Source organism: Panthera uncia, chromosome D1, assembly GCF_023721935.1.
Source record: "Panthera uncia isolate 11264 chromosome D1, Puncia_PCG_1.0, whole genome shotgun sequence".
NCBI classification, from domain to species: domain Eukaryota; kingdom Metazoa; phylum Chordata; class Mammalia; order Carnivora; family Felidae; genus Panthera; species Panthera uncia.
Window position 1 is genome coordinate 84934787 of NC_064808.1, and position 27676 is coordinate 84962462.

The window sequence follows — 27676 nt, forward strand, 5'->3', positions numbered from 1 at the left end:
AATCACAGAAGCAGGACACAGATTTTAAATACTTACAACTTTATTAGGAGCAGGCTGTCGTCCCTGCAGCAGCCAGCTCCCATGTATACACAGTATACACAGCCTAGCCAGTACCCAGGTCCTTCCATCCTTCTGCAGCACGTGGAATGCAAAAGAACCAAACACAAAGGGGGCTCTGTAAGTGACAGTGTCTAGTGCCTTTGGGAGCCAACTCCCGGGCTGGGAACAACCAAGCCCCCCAGCTCACCCAGCCCTCTACTCCAGCACAGCAAGGTTCACAAGGTTGGACTCCTCCAGTCAGTGCACACAAAGGGCAGAGGAGGCAGGGGGCTCCAGAGCCCAGATCCTTACTGGTCCACACCCCATGGAAGAAGTTTCTGGAGCCCACAGAATCTCCCTCCTCTTCCACAGACATGAGATACCACCTTAATTTTTTTTTTTCTTTATCCCATCACCAGAAACCTATACCTTGAGGCTTGTCTCTGCTCAGCCTTGGAGAGCATGGTTGGATTAGCAAAATGGTCAAGGATAAGACAAACCTCCCAAGTTGTCTTGGTCATACTTATTTTAAAAAGAAAAAAAAAAAGGAAAAAGAAAGACATCACAACAGCAAAAAGCACTGAGACCCAGCTTGTGTCAGGAACAAGATAGGTTGTCCCTCCTTGAAATAATTTGTAAAGCTGCTCTGCTAGGGGGCCAGTCACCCCCACTGATGGCAGCTCCCTTCCCTCCCACCCCATTCCCCTGCCCATTCTGCACAGCCCCTGTGCCACCACCTCCTCACCAAGGATGGGTGCACCAAGCACAGGGTGCAGTGCTATCGTCGGCTAGTGGGGGTCCACATCTGCCCTAGAGCCCTGGGTTCCCTTTGATGCTGCAGCCCCACAGTGTTCACCCATGCAGGGGGGAAGATTCCTCCTCGCTTCAGTCTTCAGAAGTGACTGCAGCCCTGCCTCAGAAATCCACATGCCCTCAGCCCCTCTGGGGGAGCGTTGTTCAAGGGCTCAGCCTGGGGTTAGGCTGGAATTTGGAAAACCATCCCAGAGGCTTGCCTGGATGGCTGGTTTGTGGGTTCTGGCTATTAGGGGATGCCAAATAAAAGGAATGAACCCCTTTCCCAGGGAAGATACTTGCTCTGATGTCACCTTGCTAAAGTCCAGTATATATTACGTGACTCAGAAGCAGAATCTCCCATGTACATGCTGGAGCAGCTGCACCTTCAAGAAATACCCTGCTTAACCAAAGACTGCTAACTCCAAAACATCTTCCCATGTGGAGCTATAGGAAACACCCTGGTATCTATATCCCCAACATGTTTCCAGGATAGACAGGAGTTCCCATTGTGGCTGCCAAGGGCTTCTGGGTCAGATTATTGATTCTTGGTGTCACCTGAAACTTGTCCCCAAGGCACTTGAGGAGAGAGATCCTGTCTTCATATTTGGAACACCAGTGGGTGGTTGGCTGGGCTATGCGGAGCAGGACACAATGTACCACACAATCATCTTTGTGTCTGGGCAGCTCAGTCTATAGGAGGACAACAGCCAGGTCTGCTGGAAGCACCAGGGTCACCACTGCCCCTGGGGAGGGACAAATGTTGGTTCCCAGAGAGCATAGCCTGAGGTAGCAAACAGTGAACCCCACTATCCAACTGCAATGTCATGTGATGTGCCCAAAGCCAGACCACATGTAGCTGGCCAGATGAAAACCAACCTGCAGGCATGTGGATGTTCAGCACCTAGCCCTCTGTGCATTTCCCACGCCCTTCTTAGTGGGGACAAGACCATGGCCACTCTGAAGGTTCTCTGAGGCAACACAGACCCTAAGGTAGCAGCCCTATTTATACCTGCCTCTCTGGAGGAAGAAGCCATCTAAACTGGGGCCTCCTCCTCCCCATCCCAGGGTGTTGTGTGCCATAAGTTCAAGCCCAGCCACCAGTGATACAGAACCCCCTACATCACTCTTCAAACTCCGTGCTTTACCACAGAATCCATCATCCTTTGTATCTTATTTTAATGGTCAGATCCCTCTTGAAGAAGGCAGTAGGCTCCCTATTGGCTTCCTATATCTATATGCAATGTGTCAGAGGGCATGTACTTGGAAGCCCTCCCACCAGCCTGATGTCATAGACAACACAGTGAGAAGAGGTGGGTGGCTCTTCAAGGAGGGCCAGGAGTAGAAAACCGATGAGAAACCTCCAGACTCCCCCTACACATATACCTCTTCCCAAACGGGGTGGCCCAGGCTCCAGTTATACTTAATCCCACTCTCCCACCAGTTTTTGCCCACCCCAGCCATTTTTTATTATTCAGTCCTTGTCAGTCAGAAAGAAAAGGTGGGCTGACAGCACCATAAAAACCTGCCTGTTCAGAAACGGCTTAGAGCCCCCCGGGGCCACCTGAGGGTGCCAAGCTGCTGGGCCATGGCTCTTCCAGCAGCCTGTGGCCTCCCTGACGGGGGCCAAGGTCCCTGAAGTTCTTCCTGGGAGGTGCCCATCCTCCAGGTCCCTTGGAAACCGGGCCCCGGCGCCTCTGCCCAGTGCCCGCACCTCTCAGCCTCTCCCAGAGACTGGGCCCTGGAGGAGCCCGGCGTGAGGTAGACTGTGCATTAGTCACTTGGCTTCCCCCACCGAGGCCAGGGAGGAAGAGGGGACCTCTCACCCCTGTCCCTGGTCCTTGTCCCTGGAAGTGGGTGACGTCATGGCATGGACCCCCAGCCACTGCCCTCTGCCCACGGCTCCAGCTGGTCAGAACAGTGGCAGCACCAATTGGGCAGAGAGTAAGAAGGAGAAAAGGGCAGTCCTATTCAGCATGGCCTCAAGATGCAGAAGTCCAGCTCCTGGGGCTTCCGGCGCAGGTTGCACTGGTCCCGAGCCAGCAGCCGCCCTCCAGGGCCCAAACACTTGAGTGGACGCCTCTTAAATCCCCGGCCGCAGCTCTTGGAGCAAGGCGACCAGGCACCCAGCTCCCAGGTCGGACAGGGCTCCCCACAGGCTCTCGTTTCCACTGGCCGATAGGCTGCATCACAGGCAGACGCCACATGCAGCCCTGGGGGACCACGACAGTCGACCGCCCGCTTCTGCAGACCACTGCCACAGCTTGCAGAGCAAGGCCCCCAGCTGCCTGCCACCCAGCGTGCAGGGGGCCTGTCGCCCTGCTGCTCCACCTGATTGGAGAGGCTGAGGACACTGTTGTGGAGCACAGAGGGGCCCCGGGGGTCCTTGGGGTGAGAGGCCTTGTCTTCCCGAGGCTCCTTGGGCAGATAGAAGGAGTAGCGGACCCGGGGTGGCGTCATCTTGCCCACAGAGAGGACCTCCACGGTCAGGGGCTCCAGGATGGGCCGGGAGGCCTGCAGGCTCTCCACCGCGGTCCCTGTGCCACTATAGCGCAGTAGGCTGCCCTTCACCACCAGGTCCCGCTCCACGGCCGACACCACGAAGTGCCCATTGAGCAGGTACTTTCCCTGGCTATTCTTCAGGGCCAGGTAGTTGTCATCTCCAATCAGCCCCTTGTAGCCACGCTGGCGGATGTCGATACTCGAGGCACCCGCAGGGATGGCCACCACAAAATTGTAGCCATGCCTGTGGTGAGAAAGGGGATCGTGCATTAGACACCTGCCTGGACATAATGCCCTCATCCCCCTCTAAAGTCATAGCTGATGCCCCTTTCACAACCCCTGCAGGAGGTCACCAAGATGGCAGCGACCGCTCAACCACAGCACGGGAGGTCAGGGGGCACACAAACTGGAAGGCAGTACCTCAGATTGTCACCACATCATCTAAAGCTACGTACACTGGCTGTACCACCCTGTGGCCTTTTTTATTCAGGATATTTATACTGTGGTGAATTCTTTTATTTTAATTTTTTTTTCATATGTCTTTATTTTGAGAGAGAGAGAGAGCAGGGGAGGGGCAGAAAGAGAGAGAATCCCAAGCAGGCTCCAAACTGTCAGCACAAAGCCCAACATGGGGCTCAATCTCACAAACTATGAGAGCATGGCCTGAGCTGAGATCAAGAGTCGGATGCTTCCCCAACTGAGCCACCCAGACACCCCTACGTGGTGATGAATTCTAGAGCAGGAGTAAAGCACAGGTTTTGGAGCCAGACCCATCCCTATCACTGGCTTAGCTGTTGGCCTGGGATAAGTCACTTAGCTTGTCAGTTGCCTCATCTGTGAAATGGAGATCATAATCACACATACCTCATTAAAGCACATAAAGCCTATGGCATAGTGCCTGCCATCCAGTAAGCACTCAATATATACTAACTGTGAGAAGGAGGAGGAGGTGGAGGAGGAACAGAAGACAAGGCTTCAGTCCCTGAGCCCAAGGCTGGGGCTAGACGTAATGAGACACACTGGCCCTGGAGTCGGGCACCCAGATGAAGCCCTGGCTTGGACACCACCTCCTTGGTGGCTCAGACAAATCAGTCTCTCTGGGTTCCAGAGTCCTCACCCATACAGTGAGGGGGTCAAACTAGATGATATCTAAGGCTCCTTCCAGCTCCACTAGTCCATGAAAGGAGTGCCTGCCATTTAGCCAGTGAAGCAAGTCTGGGGGTGTTTACCTTTAATTCTCCACTTGGTCACCCCCTGCAGATCCCTGTGAACACCACCCACCTGCAGTGCCACCTGTTCCCAGAAAACTTGCCCACCTACAGGCCCAGCAGAGGGCACTGTGTCCAGAAGAGGCAGCTGAGGCTCCTGGACAGCCATCTAGGCCTTTCTATCATAGCACCTGGCCTCCCAAGTTTTCAGAGCCAACCATAGCCTTGCTCAACTGAGACCTCAGGGACTCTGCTTGCTCCAGCTCCTTCCAGAACCTGGGGCAGGACTTTCCAAAGGAGCACATTCCCCCTGAAAATAAAAGGGAACCTGCTGGACTTCAGAAAGCCAGGCTCTGGAGGTGGGAATAGAAGAGGCTTAGAGACATTTCTTCAGCTGACCCTGTACACATCTCCCAGGAAGAGGGAATCTATCAGTCCTAGCCACTCACTCTGCCGTTTATTGCCATTCTCACCTCAATCTCATCCCTGAGGCCAGGGCCTCAGGCTCCGGGAGATGGGCAAGCTGTCACATTTTGTCCCCAGGCATGTTTTGTGTTTTGTGATCATCATCATGAACATTTGGTGAGCATTTATTATGCACCAAGCACTACACTGAGCATTTTACTTAGAGTAACACCCTTAATCTTCACAATAGCACAATAGGAAATATATTCATGTTAGGCCCACTATACAAGTGAGGAAATCCAGAATTCCAGAGATGTTGTCACATGTTCAAGATCATCCAGAAAATGGGTAACTGAGATCTGAACACTGGCCAGTCTTACTCTAGAACTCTAGATAGACTCTAATGTTTCTCTGCCATCTCCCTAAATATCATCTTCTTTTCAGTGGTGGACTTCTCAAGCATTCATCTCTGTCAATTGCCTGGCTGACTGGCTGAATATCATACTCCCAGAAGAGTCTGAGTGGCCCCTACACCAAGGGCACAGCCCATTTACCCCAGTCTAACCCAAGTTTCCACCACCTGGGGGCAGCTCCACTCATCCCTCCTACCCCTGCTCCAGGACCCAGAACTCACATGGGCTTGGTGAAGAGGCCTGTCACCTTCTTACAGCTCTTATTGTCGCCCCCACACACCCCACATTTGTCGAATTTCTTCTTGGAGCCCAGGTTCCCATCACAGCCAGCCTTGATGCACTTGCCTTGGACACAGACCGAGGTGGAGTCAGGAGTACATGGTGTACCATCCACCACCTGCAGTGCCCCCAGGAAAGGGAGAAAAGGAAAGAAGGGCAGTTCAGCCAGATGCATCCCAAAGACTTTGTCTCTGCTTTGGTCTCCTGCCCCATGCTCACTCACCTTGGGTGCCAACACATAGAAGTAGCCGGTGCCATTGGCTCGGCAGATGAGCTTGCACTTGTCCCGGGGAGAAACACCTGAGTACTTGGGCACCCATGCCACAGCAAGAGTGAGCCGGTTGGTGCTATGGTTGTAGCCATTGAAAGCCTCACACTGCTCCTCCCGGAAGCTCTTGCCGGAAGCTGAGGAGGGAGGAAGCACAGGCAGGAAGCTAAAGGGAAGAGTGATGGGGGAGAGAGAGCCCTCCTCCCCAGGGTGCTCAGTGCCTGTGGCCTTCAACACCTCTTACCCTCATCTGAGTTATCCTCATCCCTTTTCAAAGAACTAAAGCAGGCTAGGACCAAAGGATGCAGGTCACAGCCAATCACACAATCCCCAAGCAATGGGCCGCCTTCAATTCCCTCCATAACAGACACCCTAAACAGTTTGGGGCTACACAATCCTTCACGAGTCTTCTGAAACTATTTTCAGAATGTTATGACATGAATAAAATAAATTAGATCAATGACAAATAATACTAATTATACTGATATACAACTGTCAATATATATCAAAACATATTTGTGATATGTGTGCTCCTTGTTAGCCCAGTACATAACAAGATTCAATAGTGAGTCTAATAACCACCGTCATTTTCAAGTAGTGATGAGAAGAAATGGCATTCTGAGAAATGGCAATAGCTGAAATGTCATATGAACATATCCAAGATCTCTACTGGGGACAAAGTCGCGGGTAGTGCTACTAGCATTGCAGTTTGCTGTCTAATTAAAAGAAATAATAATTTTAGATAGAAAGATAAGTAAAAACTATACTAAACTACTAACTGAAGGGAATGATAAATTTTAAATTTAAAAAGGCTAGTAAAAATACAGATGTAATTTTCTCCCCTCCAAGCTCATGGACCCTGGATAAAGAGTCCCTGCTTATGAGTGATGGGCTTGTGAGACTTAATTAACTAAGAGGACATCTAGTGTGTCACTCTCTTGGGCCACTTAGCCCCCCAGCCTAAGTAGGGGGAAGAAAACACCCCCGCCCAAGGGGAGTGGGGAAGAAATGATCCCAAGAGGAATCTGCTCCTCTGCACTTCCAGACTTTGTCCTAGGGGATAGAATCTTGACTGCTGTCAATCTGCAGCCATGAAGTATCCAGAGTGTGGAGGATGAGGGAGGGGTGCCCTCCAGCCTCGATGTCCCCGGGCACAGGCCAACACTGCCCTCCCCTCCTCACCTGAGCTGGGGCAGGGCTCCAGGTTGCAGGATCGGTATTTCACCCTCACCCCCTCGCAGTATTTGCCCCCATTGGCAGGGGTGGGGTTGCTGCACTGCCTCCGGGCCAGCTGCACGCCCCCCCCGCAGGTGCGTGAGCAGGGGCCGTAGGGCTCCCATTTGGCCCAGGAACCGTCCACCTATGAGAAAGAGTCCGTCATACTCCTGCAGCAGCCAGATGCACACCGGGAGCCTGCAGAACAGCTACACGGGTACAGCCCCCACCATTCCATCCCGTCCCACTGGAATGAAGTCCACTGTGGATCATAAGGGGAAAATGACAAGCAAATGGTCAGGGTCCACACAGCGCCCACAGAACACTTCAACCTGGTCAGTAGCAAATGCCAACTGCACCCAGTTATAAATGAGGCCACTCAGAAGACAAGCGCCTTTGGGCTATGGAGTCAGATAGCCAAGTTCTGTCATCATCTCTGCCCTCACCACATGGGTGGTCTTGAGCAAGGGGTGAAACCTCCTTAAATTTAAGGTGCTTCATTAGCAAAAATGGGGCCAGTAATACTCAGGTGTGAGATCAGACAGATTTAAATGATACATCGTGTGTGAAAATTCCTAGCACTGTGTTTGCCACCGAGCAAGATGGGTTTCTCCTTACCTACTCTTAGTGTATTGACAAGAGTCTCTAAATCTAAGGCAGGGGCAGGCCCCCAGTCTTGCCAGAAAACTTTGTTGCCATAGATATTTGAATATTTTTATTTATAAATGATCCATAATCCAGACTCCTCTCCAAACCAGACTTAAGCAGATCTTAAGCTCAATCGGGCTGAAATTGAGAAAGTTTCACTGCAAGAGGTTCTAACATTTGTGCTCAGAGGAAATGAAGATAGGAGACTACAAAGCAATTCCAAAACTTTGTTTGGCTTCAGGGTGAACTATGCAGTGTTGTTTCATTTTTCAAGAGGGTGGAGAGGGGAGAGAAATGGTATAGTCTTCATTATTGTTTTTCTTAGGATGCCAGTAAAGCGAGTTTTCATCCCCTGAACACACATCAGTTGGGCAACAAAGGAAGCGGCCTAGTTGTACAAGCCTGGGATTAAAATGCTCTCATACATCATCCAAAGTGACTAACCCGCATGGAGCTAATCAGGAACTGGCTGCATGTAATCTAAATACTTTAACTTAGGCATACATGCAGCATAGTTATTCTATCTGCCCTTCTGTCTGATAGCTTTTGCTTCATTGAGTCAACATGTCTCTCATCCAGTGAAAGAATTACTTGCTGTTAGCCCCGCCTCCTCCTGCAACTAGCACCCCACCTCCTCCTGGCTTTTCACTTCCTAAGAGTCTCTACATTCGCTCCTTCCACCTCCTCCCTCCTTGGTGCCTTGTAATATGGGTTTTGTCCCCATCACACCTGGGAAGCTGCTCTCTCAAAGGCCTGACATGACCACTAATAAACTGAAGAGCTGTGTATACACCTCATTTTCTCCAGTTTTCCTTCAGTACTTAACACTGTCTCTGCAGCTTCTGAGATGATGCTGTTGTGTCGTTGTTGTTTTTAAACTTGCATCACTTTTTCCACCCTATTCCTACAGAAAACATTCATCTCACAGGAAACACTCCTGCCATGTGCCATTCATTCACCAAATACCTATTGAGTTCTTACTCCATGTCAACGCTGTGTGCATCAAATCCCTGTCCTGAAAATGACTGCATCCCAGCAGGGGAAGATAGACAATAAAAATAGGCCTGGGCATATAGTGTCAGAAGCGGTTAAATGCAGGCACTGGGGAGAGAGCGGTAGAGAGGGCCTTGGTGAGGTGGGCTGCTCTCCATTCCAGAGGGTCATGGAGACTTCACTGCAGAGGTGACGGTGGTGCAGATGCCTGAAGGAAGTACAGGAGGGAGTTGTGCAGATAGGAGGGAAAGAGCATTCTAGCCAGAGGGAGCAATGCAAAGACCCTAAGGAGGGATGGGCCTGGAGTGCTCCAGCATCACATGAGCAAGAGAAACAGGAGGTGAAGGCAGAGAGAGGACTCACTTGTCCAGAGCACACGGAGTAAAGTCCCTGAAGGGTTCTGAGGATGTGGCATGACCTGACTTACATTTTAAAGGATCCCTCTGGCCGCTATGTTGGGAACAGTCTGTGACGTATAAGACCAGCAGCAAGGAGATCAGCTAGGGTGCCAAGAGCAAGAATCCAAGGGGGAGTTGACAGTAGCTTGGCACAGGGTGGAAACAGATAAGGTGGGAAAAATAGTTCAATTCTGCATCTGTTTTGAAGATAGAATCAACAGGAATTGCTGAAATAGTAGATGGGCGGGTGTGAGAGAACAGAGGGTTGGCATAAGCAACGGGAAGATGGAGTTGCCAAAGCAAGTTCAGGACAGATGATCAGGAGCTTGGTTTTACAGATGTTATGTTTAGGATGCTTATCTGAATGGAGAAATCAAGATTCAGCGAGGCATGTGAGTCTGTAGTTCAGGACAGAGGTCTGAGCTGGAGATACACATCTGGGAGTCTTCAATGTATCAGTGTAAATGGTACTTAAAGCCATTGGCCTAAATGAATCACCTAAGAAGTCAGTGTGGATAATGAGGAGAGCTAAGGACTGAAAGCTGGAATGCCCAACACGGAAAAACAAGAATATGAGGAAGAGCCAGTGAAGGGGACCAGAAGGGGCAGCCAGTAGGGAGAAGGGAAACCAAGACACTAGCCTGTGTTCCCAGGGGAGAGAGTAATCAGCTGTGTCAAATGTTGCTAACAGGTCAGACAATATGAGGCTGGTAATCGATCACTGCCTTAAGCAGTGTAGAGGCCATTTGGCGACCTTAGTTAGAGTTATTTTTAGAGGAATAGTGGGACTGAAAGCCAGATTGGAATGGACTCCAGAGAAAAATGGCAAGACAGGAACTGGAGAGAGAAATTTCATACCACTCTTTCCAGGAACTTTGTGGTAAAGGGAGTCAGAGAGATAGATTTTGATTTATGGAGAGGAAGTAGGATCAGGAGAAGTTTTATTTAAGATGGGAGGAATTATAGCAAGTTTGTATCCTGATAGAAATAATTCAACTCAAGAGAGGAGAAATCTGACACTGCAGGAGAGAGACAGAAGAATTTATGGAGCATTTTCCTTGAATAGAGGGGATACTATCCTAAGCGCAAAGCACTGCACCGCCAGGCCCCATATGAGAATGTGGGCAGCTCATCCATAGCAAAGGAGGAAAGGTAGAGATTACAAGCACAGAAGCAGGACAGACAGCGGATGTGGTGGTGGGAGTTGGTGGAAGTTCTCTTCTGATTACTTGATTGCTTGTTTTTTTATTAATGAGATGGGAAGAAAGGCCACTGGCAAAAGTGGAAATGAAGAGAAAGGGTTGGTAATGGCAGAGAGAGGCGAAGGTGTGACATAATCGTGTAGGATGTTGGGAGGGCAAATGCAGTAAAGGAAATAAAATACCATATGACTCCTGAGCAGTATTGCAGGCCCCCCTAAGTTGTCAGGCCATTAGTCTAAGCTGAACCCACTGAGCATAGTTCCATGTCTTTCTCCAGCCGCACTCACCTCCACCTGCACAGTTGAGTGACAGTTGGATTCCACCAGGACAGTGGTTTATCCTAGCGAGTACGACAGAGAGAGGCAGGGGCATGGGAGCCACGAGTGTACATGAAGGAGTGATTTTAACAATGGACCACGGAATTGCAGCTCAAGAAGGAGATTGGTGAGGGCAAGGAAGAGCAGGTGGGACTGAAGAATTGCTGGAGTCCAAAACTAGAGGGCTGGACAACAGGGCCTTGGTAGTCAGAGTGTGATTCTTGCAAATGAGATCCCAGGGCAGCACTGGGGCTGTGTGATCAGTAAGATAAGCTTTGTGCTTTGACCTTGGCTGATTAGGGCAGTGTCCTTTGTGAAGGGCCAGGGTGGTGAAGGGAATGTCCAGAAAAGAGACTGAGGATATGGTGGATGTTGCTGTTGATGGACTGAGAATTCCAGAAAGCATGTGGAAAAACTGTCTTCTCAGATCACATTTCCTATATCCAGTATCCTCTTGGGCAACATCTTTATCCTCCAGACTCCTCTTCCCAAGAGAAGGAGCTGGCCATGGCTGGCCTGTCCTCGGGACCTTCTGGTGGTCAAGGCAACCCCAGACTAGCCCCAAACCACACCCCCAAAGCTGTTTCCCGTATAGCTCTGGCCTGTCCACCCCTCCAGCTTGCCCCACCTCCCTGACTTTGCTCCATCTCTGCCTGTTGAGACCCTACTCATTCCTCAAGTCCTTCTCCAAATCCGACCTCTTTGCCAAAGTTTTTTCAGACCCCCCCCCAATCATCATTAATCTCTCATTCCTTATTCCCCCATGACACGTTTCCACACTTCTATCTTAACACTGAATACATGCCTCTCTGGGTCTTGGATTACAGTGACATTTCTAGCTTCCCCACTAGACTGTGAGCCCACTGAGACACAACCCATGTTTTATTTCTTTCACTGACCACCACACAGTACCTCACATAGTTCTCTGAATACAGTGGGATGATGTCTAATAAATGGCCAAAGGCTTAATTAAATATATGTTCCCAAAACATAGAACAATATTTTACATAATTGTGTACCAAACCCAGCGCAGGGCAACTGATAAAGTGCTGGCAAATGCTTTTGTATTATATTGCCCCCCTGTACATAAAACCCCAAGGCAAGGCCCTCTGCATCCAAGACAAGGATGGGGAAGGGACCATCATCTCCAGGATCCAGAAAGAGGATGGACTGCTTATTCCTGTCCGACAAAGTCCCAATCCCTTTGTGACCTCACCCCCCGACCAGAAGAATATAAAGTTTTTATTATATTCAGAGAATATGTGGGGTTTAAAATTTGTTCTTATTCAACTGTTATTCTTTTTACCATGAAAAAAATAACTTGCTCAGTTATGTCTTAGCTTCAAAAAACAATCACGACAGAAACTTGGTTTGGAATGTAGCAAATTACTGAAGCTTGCCCAAACGTCTGTTTCCTTTCAGTTCTGAGCCTGGTTCACCTCTGGCCCAGAGCTCCCTGGAAACAGAACACACTCAGAAATAGATGATAGGGGCACCTGGGTGGCTCAGTCAGTTGAGTGTCTGACTTCGGCTCAGGTCATGATCTTGCAGTTCACAGGTTCGAGCCCTGCGTTGGGCTCTGTGCTGACAGCCCAGAGCCTGGAGTCTGCTTCAGATTCTGTGTTTCCCTCTCTTTCTGCCCCTCTCCCACCCACAGTCTGTCTGTCTGTCTCTCTCTCTCCCTCTCCCTCTCTCTCTCTCAAAAATAAAATAAACATTAAAAAGTTTAAATAAAGAATTTAGAGTGAGTGCTCAATAAATTTAGTCATCATTATCATAAGAAAAAGAAATAGCTGATAAGGGGAGGCTGGAAGAAGCCAACAAGTGAGGAATGCCAAATATCTAGTGATTGGCTTTGGGTTCAGTGCTCACTCCTCCCCAGGTAGGATAAGGCACAGAACTCAGGGCTGGGCCCCCTTATTCCACATGAAAGACTTTCCTCACATGTCTAAGGCCTCACCAAGTTCTCTGACCTACCATATCTCTTGCCTCCAGGCTTAGAGTCAAGAAGGGGATAGGACCACAGACAGGTAAATGGAGGCACAGTGCAGCAATGTGACACAACTATGGCTACACAGCAAACCTGTTCCCACTGGAGGCCTCCAAGTCCACCCCCTGCCTCCCGCTCAGCTCCAGCACACTCACCCTATACTTATGGAGGTTGTGTCTCTCCACACAGGTCCCCTTGAGGCAGAACTTGCCCTCGCCACAGCTGGTGCCATCTGCCCAGGGAAAGTGGCGGGTCTGGCACACCATCTGCCCCTTCGCCTTGCCAGTGCACCACAGTTTGGTGCAGTACTGCATGTAGGGACAGGGCTTCGAGCCTACACCAAAGGCAAGCTCACACTGCTGGCTCAGGCTGTAGCTGGCACCTGGTAGGTCCTCAGGCAGGGAGATGGGCTTGCTGGGTTGATCCAGGAGGCAGTCACCTACAGGGAGCCAAGGACATTCATCAAAGATGAGTTGAGAAAGGTGAGCTCAGCTAGCCGTGAGTCTGAATGATAGGGAGACATTGAAGCAAGAGCCAGTGGAATGGACTCCCTTGAGAGCCCAACTCTTTGGGCTCATGCACACCTTAGGTAACAGAGGACAGGTGCAGAGAGGTAGTGAGCAGTCACTCCAGTGACAACCCCGAAGTCCCTCCTCTGTCACCCTGGCTTACCATGCCCACTGTCCAGGAAGTCGGTGACGATGGCAGCACTGCAGGCTGACCAGGGGTTGGCACGGTCAATCTGGATGAGTGTTGGGGACATCATGTGGTTGGCTCGGAGTTTCCCAAACACCTCCTCACACACTTTCACATTGTCATGGGGCATGTTGAACACGTGGCCTGTGGGGTGAGGCAAGAGGACTCAGAGGGCAGAAGGATGTGGGCTATGCAGTTTTAAAGCAGCAGGGCAGAGGGGAGGGGAGGGCAGTTCAGCTGAGGAAGCTAGAGAGCCCATGTCAGCAATTTTCAGGCTGGTCATTTCTACCTAGTGATAGACTGACTGCTTTGCAAATGTTAAGATGGTGTTCTTGTGTTCTCTGTCCTATCCATCAGGCTATGGGCTCAATGAGAGCAGCAGTGTTATCTAATATATTCTCCCCTTCATGCTTAATTGATGAGATACTCTGACTGCTGAGTCAGACAATATTGCTGGCCAACTGGGCTGGGGCAATCAGAAAAAATAAAACCAAGCGATTGCTAAGGCAGACTCTGACCCTAAGAAAGGATCCCTAAAGCTTCAGGACATGAGGAAGCAAAGACAGATGTCTACCCCCTGACCAAAGCACCCAGGGCAAACCCAGAAGGACCCCAGAGGGGAGCTCTCCTCCCTGTACCCAAGAGTACCCTCCAACCTTACCCAGCTCATGGGCAGTGGTGAAGGCTGATGGAAGCCCATCATCCTCGATCACAGAACAACTTCTCTTGGGGTCGCACATAGTGCCCACATCAGCCATGCCCAGCGTGTCACAGGTGGTGGCCCCACACAGGTCCTGCCAGGGTGGGGGAGAAGCAAGAAGCCAGGCAGAAATTAGGATGGGGTACAGAAGGAGCCTGGAGGAAAGAAAGGCATCCTATGGGATGCTCAGCTCATCCCAACTCCCAGTCTAACAAAGTCCAGCACCTTCCTAGCCAGGTCCTTTCTCTCAGGGGGTTGCAGAGCTACACATAGAATCAACCCAGACTGAGGGAGGAAGCATCAGGAAGAAAGCCCTATGGCTCACTGAGAAGACTGTGCCCAAATCCTACTCATAGAGATCCTGTGGGAGGAAATTAGGAGGTACAAAATTAAACTACAAGGTCATTGCTTTATATAGAGACAGACTTCCAAACCAGAAAATGGCGACTCCTACAGCTGGGTGAGGTTCCAGTCATGGATAACTGAGGCAGGTGGGAGTGGAAGGCAAGTGTGTTCCTCATCCAGAGTCAGCTCTGAGCAGTCTCGGTCCTTGCAGAGTGACTGGACAACCGTGAATTAAGCTCAGATTCTCAGCCAAAGTGTCATGGGCCAAGGACCCGCCCAAGCCAGAGATTTGGCTTCCTTGAATTGGGAGGAGGCAGAATGAGGCAGATACAGTCTCCTATCCAGACATAGCTCAACTGGCTACAGAAGTTCAAGGGGACCACTGGTTCAGCGGCTGCTAGGAACAAAAAATAAATGAACTGCCACCTAAGACAGTCCCTCTTTTTTGTACTGAAACCTGCATCAGAAACTAGGACTTCCTGCAACAACCCTGATGGGAAGCACTTCTGGGGATGGATATCTTAATAAACTTATTGAGCCATCAATGCACCTACATATCTTAAGAGCCCAGGAGTTGGAAACAGGACAAGATACTTAATCACAATAGAGAAGACACTGTTGAATCAGTGATACCGGTATTCTCTCCATTACATCCTTGTCTTCATTCACAGTTTACAAGAAACTATTACATGTATCATCTCATTTTAATCCCCCAGAGAGTGTTAGGAGGCAGATACATCATTATACCTATTTGTCAAAGGTGAAAACTGAGGCCCATGCTCACAGTTAATCACGGCGATGATTTATTAAATGCTGACATTGTGTGTGTACTTAACGTGCATGACCTTACTTGATCCTCACAACATCCCACTGGAAGAATGACTACTATTATCACCTTCCACAGACAAGGAAGCTGACGCTCAGAGAGGCCCAGGTCACAGAGCGGAAATGTGCACTGGGGTCTGTACGACTGGGTACCAGCATTCTTTGCACCATGTCACAGCTGATTGGTCACCAGCTCCTAAGTGAATTCCCAGGAGAAAGAGTGGTGTGTGTTCTCTGTGGTAGCCAAGGCATTCACATAAACACACCCAGAACTGTTCTCAATCTTATTTCTCTTTAGGGCTGTGTGCACGTGCGTGTGCATGCACATGCTGACGGTGGGGAACAGCTGGGCAGCAGAGTTAGTGGGGCCAGGAGGCATAGGAGGAAAAGTGGTCATAGTACAGAAAATCAGCAAAATTTAATCCAGAGCCTTCCAAAGTTTACCACCTGAGCAGTCAAACTTGGCTTCCCACGGTCAGGTGATAGTCACACCTCCTAATGAGCATTAACTCTGGCCAAAGAACTGGGAGGGTGATCAGACTCCAGAATACACAGGTCAACCATGAGCGGTGGACACCTGGCCTTGATCTGCTGTCCTGGGCTCACATGTGGCATGTCTGCCATTTCTGGGAACGCTTCAGGGTGAACCTCAAACTCCCTCTCTTCCAAGTACTCTTCCCTTTCCAAAGGCTTACTCTTCCAAAAAGTTCTCCTTCCTTCAGAGTTCTGAGACCTAGAGGAGAACTGCTATCAAAACCTGGGAGGGGAAGTTCACCTGACAAGCAGTTTAAGGAACACAACTGCTGAGGAACAGGGTGGGGTCACACGGATCAGCTTGAGAACAGAGGGAGAAGAAGGCAGGGGAAAAGAAGGAAAGAACAGAGGTTTGCACAGAGGCATGGAAGGGGGAGGGGGCTGGGCCCATTCATCCCTAGACACTATAGTACAGCCTCCCCACTAAGGCAGGGGTCTCTGAAAATTCTCGTCTAGTGGTCACAGCCCATAGGGAGAGCCTGTAGGACAAACATGACACCATCCTGGGGCCACCATGCACACTCACTGCAGGCTTTGTGTAAGAGAAAAGGCATGGGAACAAGAATGGAAAAGCCTAGACTCTGGCCCTGGCCCCACCGCTAAGTAGATGTGTGTTTTGGGGCAGGTCACTTCTCTCCTCAGGCCTCAGTCTCCTCTGCTCCTTCCCTGATCCCAGGGTGCTCAGCCCCTTCTGGCCCTGTAGGTTATGAAAGGAACACACACAATGATAGACTTCTAGAATGGAAAGAACCCTAAGGATGATCTTGTCTACTAATCCGTGAAACGAACTCCCAGAAAAGTGAAGGTCACCCATGTGGACATTCAGAATCCCATCTGCTGCTCTGCTCAGCAGAAATGGTGAGACCAGACTGACAGCTCAGACTGGGGTCTAAGCAGCCACTGGAGCTCCACTGCCCAGCAGCCCGCCTCTGCCGCTGGAAGATCCTTAAAGCCAAAAAAAAGGCCTCCATTCTTCTCTGGGAGGGTGGATTCTCTCTGGAGCATAGACATGCAGCTGCAGACCCTTCCTGGCCAGGAGCAACCTGTTCTTTCCATCAAGAAATCCCGGTTTCCCTGGATCAAACAAGAGGAACAAGGAAGGAGCCGACAGATTTCCTGAGGGTCAGGGTGTAGCTGAGAGCAGCAGGCTTGCAGTAACCAGTGTCTTCATTGTGGGAAGATGCAGCTGTTTGGGGTCAGGGGCTCTGCCTGGCCCTCTTCCCCCAGCCAGGGTCTCAAATGAAGAATTGCTGGATCTTAGTTCTTTGAACGCCTACAGGCGGGTGTGCAGGGCTCAGTAGTGCCTCATTTGTGGCACTGAATGTCTCCACCCTTCTGGAATGAACTCAGATGCACTCAAATTGCCTTAACCTCTTCAGCTCAGGCCCTTGTCTCCAGAAATAGAAACTGTTCTGGTTCCTTCTGCCTGGAGGGTGGAGGCACTTCCCACCCAGCCCCTACCTGCCTCACTATTTCTGGTAATTTGCCATTTCTCCTTGAAGCTACAGCTGCTGTTCCAGATGACCCAAGAATCATCTTGGCCAAGACCCTGGTCTTCCCAGGTTATTGTTTTCTCACTGCACCTTTTCATAAAATAATTTAGGATTGGAGAGCCATGACTTGAAAGCAAGCACCTTGCAGTGGCCCAATCCACATTTACCATGCTCACTCCCTCCACGCCTCACCACTCCTCGTGGCCCTCCTTCCCACCTCCTCTCATTTCCCCAGCCACATACTGAGATGCTCATATTTTCCAGCAGTATGGGGTGGAGGACCCACAAAAATCAAGCACATTAACTTTTTTTTTAATGCAGCAGAAGATATGTGTTCTCATGCAGCCAACTTCCTACTCATTATGAACTCATAAGCATGTGGGCCAGTGCTTATATTCATGGCCACACCGCAGCTTCCAAGTATTGTACTCACACAACTTGGGAGTCAACCTCTCACTCTGTAGATGAGGAAACTGAAGCTCCATGAACTCACCCAAAGCCATACAGCTATTAACTAAAGAATGAGCTACTGAACCCTTTTGACACCAAGGCCAGCAGGGGTCTTTGGTCTGAACCACAGCACGCTAGTTAGGATAGCATAAGTACTGTTGAAAACCACCCTGCGCTTGTATTAATATTGTGCCTTTAACTTGTTTCCCATCTGAATCTCTGGCGTGCATCTCTGTATTTCCTCATCCAACCCCAAATCTACCTCTGTTTGTAATCCCTAAGCATGGGAGGGCCTTGCTTTGCTAGAAGTAGGGGAAAAAAATAGCAATTCTGGGTGTCTGGGCAATGGGACTAGGGATGCCTGGTGAAGAAGAGAACCCACTCTGGAAACATCTATCAGCAGAGTGGGTTTCGCTAGAATATTAATTCCTCAAGATGTACAAAATGGTGTTACAGTGGGAGACCAAGGTAACTAAGACAAGAATAAGAGAAATCCAAAGCATGCAGGAAGACCAAGCTTTCTCTGGAAATCATCAGTTCAAGAGAGGATACATATCGAATACAATGTTAATAGCTAACACTGAGCTGCTACCAGGTGCCAGACACTGTTCTAAGAGCTTTCCTGTATTAGTTCTTGAATCTGTACAACAGCTTTATGAGGGAGATGCCATTGTCAGGCCCCATTTTACATATGAGGCTCAGAGAAGGTAAGTTACTAGCCCAGGATCAGTGAGCCCAAGGTCAGACAGGAAGGGGGGCAGAGTGAAGACTGAAATCCAGAAGTGCCGCCTGAGAGCTGAATGCTTCCCTCACATCAGTACTGCTTCCAGAGATGAAGGGGCTGGGGAATCTCAAGATGGCAAGACTTTCCAGCCCATACCCTCAGCCCCCAAAGCACAGGTTGGCCACTGAAGAGGGAGAGGCCTGGGAGAGGCCTGGGGAGAGGGGAATGACAGGATTGACTGCCAAGAGTGATATTAGAGCAGCGCCTGCACCCCTTTCCTGGTTGAGCAAGCTCCTGGCTCCTTGCCCCACACCTGCACTGACACACTGACCCCGTCCCTCCTGTGCACCCTGTCTGCTGGCTCCCTGCTGGGGCCTCTCCTTTCTCCAGGGCAAAAGCTGATGGCAAAGAGCCAACACGAAATGCCAGAAGAACCTGACCCCTCCCAACCCTGCAGCCTGACAGCTGAAAACGCTGAGTTAATGATCCCCAGGAAGGCAGGTGAGCTACCTAAGCACCCAGAGCTACACACACTCCTTTCACTAGTATCAGTGCCTTCCTCCCATGAATACATACTGAACAACGGCAGCATGCACGGCCCACTGGAGGGGCTACAAAGACACAAAAAAGTCTTTTTTTTTAGATTCATTTATTTATTTTTTAGATTCATTTATTATTTTTTAAAATAATTCTCCATCCCTTCCCCTGGGGTCTGCTAAGTTTCTCAAATTCCACATATGAATGAAAACATAAGATATCTTTTTCTTTTTTTAATTTTTTAATGTTTATTTATTTTTGAGAGAGAGAGAGACAGAGAATGAGGAGGACACAGAGAGGGATATACAGAATCTGAAGCAGGCCCCAGGCTCCGAGCTGTCAGCACAGAGCCCAATGTGGGCTTGAACTCACAAACTGAAGATCATGGCTTGAGCTGAAGTCAGCTGCTTAACCAACTGAGCCACCCAGGCACCCCCAATATCTGTCTTTTTCTGACTGACTTATTTCACTTAGCATAATACCCTCCAGTTCCATCCATGTCTATTGCAAATGGTGAGATTTCATTCTTTTTCATCACTGAGTAGTATTCCATTGTGTATATATACCACATCTTCTTTATCCATTCATCAGGTGATGGACATTTGGGCTCTTTCCATAATTTGGCTATTGTTGATAGTGCTGCTATAAACATTGGGGTTCACGTGCCCCTACAAATCAGCACTCCTTGCTTAAAGGAGTTTACAAGTCAGTGGGAATGTACTGAGTCCATAATTTTCACACAAAAACAGACATGTATTAAGTGTACTTACAAGTACAATGAGACAGAATGCTTTAAAACAGGGCCATCCCAAGTGTAAGTTCTGGCAAAGGATCTGTAGATAATTATTCAACAACAACAAACATACTGACAGACCACAAAGGTAGTGATAACAACAGGTGCCTATTCTGGAAAACCCAGTAACTTATCCTTGATAATGCCTTTAAGTTCAGTACCATTGTCATCATCATTATCCTTCTATGGATAAGGAAAGTGGAGTCCAGGTGGCTGATTCGTTCAATGACCATTGCTAAAAGTCAAGTGGCAGGACTGAAACTCAACTCTGCCTGACTCCAAGTCCATGTTCTTTCCATTGTGCCACACAGCCAAGACCAGGCATCAAGGCAAAGTGTGGGTAAGCACCATGAGTGGCACAAACATCTACCAAGAAGTTCAAAGACAGGATGAGAGCAAGACCAAAGGAGGGAGAAAACCTCATTTGCCTTCCTGTCTAAACCAGCGTTCAATAAAAAGAAAGCAGGGGCGCCTGGGTGGCGCAGTCGGTTAAGCGTCTGACTTCAGCCAGGTCACGATCTCGCGGTCCGTGAGTTCGAGCCCCGCGTCAGGCTCTGGGCTGATGGCTCGGAGCCTGGAGCCTGTTTCTGATTCTGTGTCTCCCTCTCTCTCTGCCCCTCCCCCGTTCATGCTCTGTCTCTCTCTCTGTCCCAAAAATAAATAAAAAACGTTGAAAAAGAAAGAAGAAGATTCTGGTGCACATTCCTCCTGATGTTTATAGTAGCATTATCTACAAAAGCCAGATTATGGAAACAGCCCAAGTGCCCATCAACTGATGAATGGATAAAGAGGATGTGGTATATACATACAATGGAATATTACTCAGCCATCAAAAGGAATGAAATCTTGCCATTTATGACATGGTTGGAGCTAGAGAATATTATGCTAAGTGAAATAAGTCAGAAAAAGACAAATACCATATCATTTCACTCATATGTGGAATTTAAGAAACAAAACAAACAATCAAAAAGAGAGACAGAAACCAAGAAACAGACTCTTAACTATAGAGAAAAAATAGATGGTTACCAGAGGAGAGATGTGTGGGGGGATGGGTTAAATAGGTGATGGTGATTAATGAGTGCACTCATGATGAGCACCAGGGGTTGTATGAAGTGCTGAATCAGTAACTCATATACATGAAATTAATATTACACTCTATGTGAACAAACTGGAATTTAAATTAAAAAAAAAAGATTCTGGTGCACACTCCTTCCTCCAAACTTCCTCCCCCATCCTCCATTATTAATATAGGCTTCCTTATTTGGTATAAGTAAAAGAAGGAGGGAGAAGAACAATCACCTTCCAAGTCTGGGAGCAACCATATTCCACTCCTTCCTCTCCTATTCCCCTTCCTCCCTCCTCCCTCCTCCCTCCCAGAAGTAGTGTTCAGTTTCCATTCAGTGATAAAGATTTACAAACTCTTAAATACCAAAGCTACAGGTACCCCTCTTTGCTAATATCTTCCAAGGTCCAACTTCCAAAAGATTCTGACAAAACTATAACTCTCTTTATTGTATTAGGAGATATGTGTAAAATACATGTTATCATTTTATTACTTTTTTTTAATGTTTTTTAACGTTTATTTATTTTTGAGACAGAGAGAGACGGAGCATGAACGGGGGAGGGTCAGAGAGAGAGGGAGACACAGAATCTGAAACAGGCTCCAGGCTCTGAGCCATCAGCACAGAGCCTGACGCAGGGCTTGAACTCACGAACCGCGAGATCATGACCTGAGCCGAAGTCGGACGCTTAACCGACTGAGCCACCCAGGTGCCCCTTATTACCTTTTTTTAATTGAACGCTAAATTTCACTTCATATGGCAAGTCATTTATTATAGAAAGAACTAGCCTCTATCTCAACTGAGCCTCCAGAGTGCTGTTCCTCTCTACACAGTATAGAATACACGCATGTGCCCCCATAAAACATAGTACTACTCAAGGCCAAAACAAGGTAAGCACCAAGCTGGGGACTAAGAGGCAGAAAGGTGAGGACATGAATGAAGGAAACAGAAGAGAAGAGAACAATGGCAAGCAGCCTGCCCCGGAGAATCTCAAAAGAGGAGAAACAAGAGCATAGAAAAAATGGTGAGGGGAGGAGATGGGGAGGGAACGGCATACAGTCCTACTAAGTGCAACAGAATAGGGGCGCCCAGGTAGCTCAGTTGGTTGAACATACAGCTTCCACCCAGGTCATTATCTCATGGTTCATGAGTTTGAGCCCCACATGGGGCTCTGAGTTGACAGTGTGGAGTCTGCTTGGGAGTCTCTCTCTCTCTCTCTGCCCCTCCCCCACTCGTGCACTCTTACTCTCAAAATAAATAAATTTGAAAAATAATAATAAAAATAAAATAAATGCAACAGAATAAATAAAGTAAATGAAGGAATACTCATGCAGAAAAACCACAAATGGCAAATCCTAAAAAACAAAGTCTGTTCAAAGGAGAAAATGTTACAAATAGCAAAACAGATGGTGGAATGGAGAAGAGGGACTCCTGCAACGCAGGAAACAAGTTTCCTTTCCCATCACCACCAGCTCCCAGGCCCAATACCTTCTTGCCACCTGTCCCTTGTCCCCTTCCCTCAGAGGGCCTTCCTGGCTCTAGCCACAAGAAGAACAATCCCCCACCGGACTTCCAACAGAGGGCTCATGCCTCCCCCATAGCACTTAACACACCCTTGTGTAATGAGCTATTTCCTTGTCAGGCTCCCAGATATCCAGTGAATTCCTGAGAGCTAGAGGCCACATCTTAATATCTGTACCCCCACAGCCCAGGACAGTACCTGGAAATAACAGCTGCTCAATAAGCACTTTTGAAATGTAGAATAAATTCACGAAAGCTAGTCTGCCACAAAGTTACCCAAATTGCAGAGGCATCGGAGGTTAAGGGAGAGCAGACCGAGAGAAATGCAATCCTACTGAGCCCCAGCACCAAATACCTCATTCCTGCTGCCCAAGGCAACAAGAAGCCACTGAAACTTGTCTTCTCACGGAAATGAATGTCCACCCAGAAAGACTGGCTGCAATTCTCCACAGATCCTGGTTCCAATCCCGTGCTGACCTCACCCTGCTGTTATGAGTCTGGAGACCGATTGCTTTGCAGAATCAGATGTGCACTCCTTCTCCAAGACCGTGAACTGACTCTGAATCTTTAAGAAAACTCCTCAAATTGCCAAAATATTTGTTGTATGATCAATTCGTTTTTTCTCCTTTGTGCACAGCAAAGTCTCCTCCCTGGGTCATGTCTTTCCAGTGTTTTGATTTCAACACCCCACGCCCCTCCCTCTGCCCGCCAAGAGGACAGCAGCGTCTCCCCATAGCCTGGGCCCAGACTTGTTTTCATGCACAGCAACTCTGACAGTGGGTCAACGGGGGTGCTCCAGTGCCCATCAGTCCCAATGCTCCCACTGTTCCCCCTTCAGGTACCTGGCACCTGGAGCTCTACAGGTGCTGTTCTCGCCTCTTCCTCATAGGAGGAAGTACAGTCTGATGGAGACTGACCCTTCCCTGCTTCCTTCCTGTGTGCTATCAGAGTCACCAGCCATTTTTCAGAATTTTCTGGGGCAACCAAGGAATAGGTGACTCTAAAGATGTCTGACAGTTCAAGATCCATTATAGACCAAAGGTGATTAACAAAATAAGCACATTTCTAGAAACTTGTTATCCAAACAAACCATATACAATTCACCCTTGCACAATATGAGGGTTAGAGGCACTGACCCCCATTGCAGTCGAAAATCCACACATAACTTTTAGCTCCCTAAACACTTAACTACAAATACCCTAGCGCTGACCAAAACATACCAGTAACAGTCAATTAACACATGTTTTGTATGCTATATGTATTATACGCTGTACTCTTACAGTAGAGTAAGCTAGAGAAAAGAAATTGTTATTAAGAAAATCATAAAAGAAAATCCATTTATAGTCCTATACTGTATTGGAAAAAGTCCACCTGTAAGTAGACCCATGCAGTTCAAACCCATGTTCAAGGGTCAACTGTAAATACAGATAGATAGATAGATAGATAGATAGATATAGATATAGATAGATAGATATGCAATCCTACTGCATATCCTATATATATATATATATATATATATATATATATATATATCCTCATTTTAGTTTGAAAAAGCATTGCTTACACCAACATTACAATAATCAGGGAAGTTCATACCCGACTTAAAGGATTACTACTAAACCTTACAAAGTAAAACACAAGTTTCTCTTGCGTTGGAGTGCAGCAGGAGACTCCTCCAGGTTCCCGGAGACCACATCTGCCTTCATCTACAAAGAGCAGCTGCAGGCTCGTGTTCTCACTACATACTGTACCTTCCCCAGGGGAATTCAGGAATGAGCAGTTCCTAAGACCCTGAGAATGCTGCAGGCCCTGAAGTCTGTGCTGGCAAGGAGGCGAGGCAGAGATGTTTACTCGAAAGCATTAAGCACATACCTGGATGTCGGTCCTGCCAACACAGCTTCCCTACTTTCTGGCTTCGCCCTCTAGAAGCCTAAGAGAAAGACAGCTTCCAAAATTCACATCTTGCACATCACTGCTTCTGACCCAAGTGGCCATGCATCTTGTACCCATTATGCATGGTTAGCATAGCCCCTGGGTCTAGACACCACTGACAAACAGAAGCTGTCATGCTGCTTGATTGCTTCTTCTTTAAAACGCGAATCCTTCTGATGATGTGGCCCATACTCCCAGCAGGAGTCCTCTTTCTAGGGCTGGCTCCAAAAGTCAACCTAACCACAAAGCGGTGGAGACTGAGGTCTGTTACGTTAGAAGCACTGAGTGACCTCCACAGGGGCATCCCAGGTAGCAGATGGGCCAACAGCTGCTTTGCCCATTAAGATATCCTGTTCTTGGCCTTTGCTTTTTCCCCCCCAGCAATCTGACTGCCGAGTTGGTCTGTGTGCAGAGGTCGAAGCCACCTCCTCTGCAGTTTCCCCATGACTCAGACAGTGTGTGCAGGGGCTGGGCAGTGGCAGCTCTACAGACCTCAATTGGAAGAATGAGTGCAAGGAAACAGACTCAGGCCAAAGACCTCCCTAGAGGAACCAGGTGGTGGGAGGAGAAGGCTGGGAAAAGAGGAAGTTCAATTCCAGGAGGGGACAGGCAGTGCCAAATGGGTTAGTGTGGAAGACTTTAGCTCCAGCCTGGTGTGTGCCAGTGCAGCTCTGAGTGGCCTTTGGAAACAGTGGAGAGTGAGAGCCCCATGGGTAACCAAGGATTCTGTGCCATTCCCAGAATGACGTGGTTATGACAATAACAAAACAAGAGCATGGCACCAATTCAAGTTGTAACCCCCAAAATCAGAGGAAGTGGGTCACTTGGATGCCCCTCTTCCTCCCAGACCCATGAATCTGAGAAATTTCAAGAATCCAAAATCTTCAACGTACCCAGTCACCACAATACCTGTGAATGTAAATTTTCATAAAGCCATAGCAAAGAGCAGAGGTGCTTCTGTGATCTGACCATCTTTCCATTCCCAACACTCAGTACCTGTCCAGTCCTGCACCTGGGGTCTCCAGATGCTCTTTACTAAGCTCACACCACCTGCACACTGCCAGGGGCAGAAACTGGAGCCCTATAGTCAAGTGTGGTCATCAGAAGTTTCAGTGAATCGGTGTCATAAGTAACCTCTGCTGCTCTGCTCCATAACACACATCAGGGCAAATGGGTCACCCTCGGCCAAGAAGGAAATGGGAAAATTGAGAGATTTTTCCCAACTCGGCTCCAAGTGCAACTCCACTTGAAACTCCAACCTCCAAACAGGTGCTTCAACTAGATGGCCTGCTCTGAATGGACTGGAATCCCCTCAAATAGAAGGCAGGCCCAGCACACAAGGGTACAGGAGAAGCAGCAAAGAAGGACGGAATGCTCCCAGTACTTGAGTCTGTCTTTTTCATTTCAACCCACAAAATATCCCAATTGATTCCCTTCGTCCCAATCCAGGTTTTCCAGGCCCAGGACAGAGGATAACTGAACATGTTACCCAGAAGAAATGTAGCCAGGCTCCGAACTGGAATGCTTGCATCACCTTCCAGTTTCACAAGAAGAGAAAAGAAGCCTCAGAAGAGCTGTGTGGAAGGATTCAGACTCCCTGGTTGAATAGGGGCGGACCTTTCCCGACCCCTCCAACACCATCCTCAGAGCGCCTCCTATCTGCCCTGGAGATACACTGCGGCTCCGGGGCGGCAACTTCCTGGGTTCCGGCCCCTCCGCGCCTGATCTAGGAGGCGCTGATTGGCCACGCCAGGCCAACACCTTCTGAAGTTGCAGGCGCTCCTCCGACAGCCCACGTGCATCCAGATGCGCGTGAGCAGACGCTCCACGGAGCCTAGGAGCGGACTGTCCCTGTTAGAACCAAAGTGGGAGACGGGAGAGATCAACAAAATTTTAACCCGGGGTCACTTGCTTGGCACAAAGGGCATTTGGAGAGCTAAGGACGGTGACCCTAAGAAAATGGGGTTATCTGGGTCCAAAGAGGTGACAGATCATCTAACTCACCTGCCTGGTGAAGAGGATGGCTGTGTCCCAGTACTCTGGGTGTTTGTCACTCACTTTATTCAGCTTCTTCTGCCAGGCGCAGAAGTTGCGCAGCGTCAAGGCCGCATTGCCCGTGACCTTGGGCCCGGCGTCGCGGTCTCCAAGAAGTAGCACCTTGACCACAACGATGGTGATGGGGTTGAGGATGCTGGGATGGCGGTAGAGTCGCGCCGCTGTGGCCAGCAGCGTCAGCAAGTAATGCTCCAAGTCCGCGCCGTGGAACTTCACCATTGACTCGTCTGCCACCACCAGTGTCTCCACGAACCGCGGGATAGACACGAAGCGCTTGGCGCGCCCGGACCTGCGCCGGCTGCGACTCTCTCCTAAGCCGGTCCCTCGCGGCTTATAAGGGTCCAGCGCCCGCAGGATGGCGGGGTTCCAGCCTGAGGCCACCCCGCAGCGAGAGGTGGGATCTCCGGGTGGCCCGCCAGGGGCGCCCCGGCGCTGGAGGAGGTGTGCGCCCTGGCTGTTGCGCTGCACTGCCTGCGCGCTGGCGTTGGGGAGTGGGCTAATGACATACTCGGCGCCTCCGTAGCCAAAAGCTCCGCGTAGACCCCCGCACAGGCTCACAGCGGCGAAGGAGTCTGGTTCGGCGTTCACGTCCCCAGAGTAGAAGCAACGTCGCAAGTCTGCAGAGCTCCCGGTGAGTCCCGCGAGGGGGACGCCCAGATGCTCAGTGGCGAAGGCGGGCGCCAGGAACTGAGCATCTGGAGTTAAGTGTAGGTAAAAGTCCTCCTGAAATGCTGTGATCTGAAAAATGAGTCCCTGGTGCCCGGAGTCCTCGGGACCCCTCCGGTAGTAGTGGCGGCCATTGATGTCCGGGTCCAGTCGAATGGGAACCACCACCTCCTGCTCTGGTTCTGCCCCGCCAGCGGGTCCCCCGGCGAGAGCCAGGGTTAAGATGCCCAGCAGAAGCATGGCGCCGGGCAGCGCACTGCCGCACTCTCAGAAGGGCTCGGCGCGGCTCCCCGGCCGCCGGCGAGTCTCCCTGCAGCAGGCACACGGGAACCACCAACGCTCCGGGGCAGTCCGCAGCTCCCAGAAAGCAGAGCAAAGGGAGAGAGACTCCTTCCAGAGCAGTGAGCGTGCACCGAACAGCCCGCGCCTCCTACCTGTGCCTTTCCAAGCAAAGCGCGCCCTGGGAGCTTAAGTACAATCGCTGTCAAGTGCAAGGACAGAGATTTGCAGCCGAGAACTAGAGGGAGGTGCCGGGCCACTTCGAACCGCAGCCACTCGCTGCGCTGAGAGCCAGCAGCTGGGCGAGCCTATTAAAGGCCCCCTCCTCTTTGGACTGCCCAGTCAGCGCCCCTCCCTCTCTCCCCTCCCAGCCTCCCAAAGCTTGCAGCCCGAACC

At 49.5% G+C, this 27676-nt stretch overlaps 1 protein-coding gene across 1 annotated transcript; it reads right to left on the minus strand.

The window, feature by feature from the left end:
- Positions 1-27676, minus strand: ADAMTS15 (ADAM metallopeptidase with thrombospondin type 1 motif 15). The gene is made up of 7 exons (XM_049654267.1): positions 26285-27676; positions 14027-14159; positions 13342-13509; positions 12825-13108; positions 7089-7266; positions 5581-6043; positions 1-3577 (listed from the first exon to the last, which is right to left on the minus strand). Exons 1-7 carry the CDS (start codon positions 27239-27241, stop codon positions 2803-2805), a joined length of 2958 nt encoding a protein of 985 aa, XP_049510224.1. The 5' UTR covers positions 27242-27676; the 3' UTR covers positions 1-2802.

Excerpts from the sequence above, each read along its gene's own strand:
- ADAMTS15 (XM_049654267.1), bottom strand. The coding sequence starts at position 27,241 with ATGCTTCTGCTGGGCATCTTAACCCTGGCTCTCGCCGGGGGACCCGCT. Across the intron at positions 14,160-26,284 it reads CCATCCTCTTCACCAGGCAG|GACCTGTGTGGGGCCACCAC; the intron begins GTGAGTTAGATG and ends CCACCCTGGCAG. Across the intron at positions 13,510-14,026 it reads CACCACTGCCCATGAGCTGG|GCCACGTGTTCAACATGCCC; the intron begins GTAAGGTTGGAG and ends CTCACCCCACAG.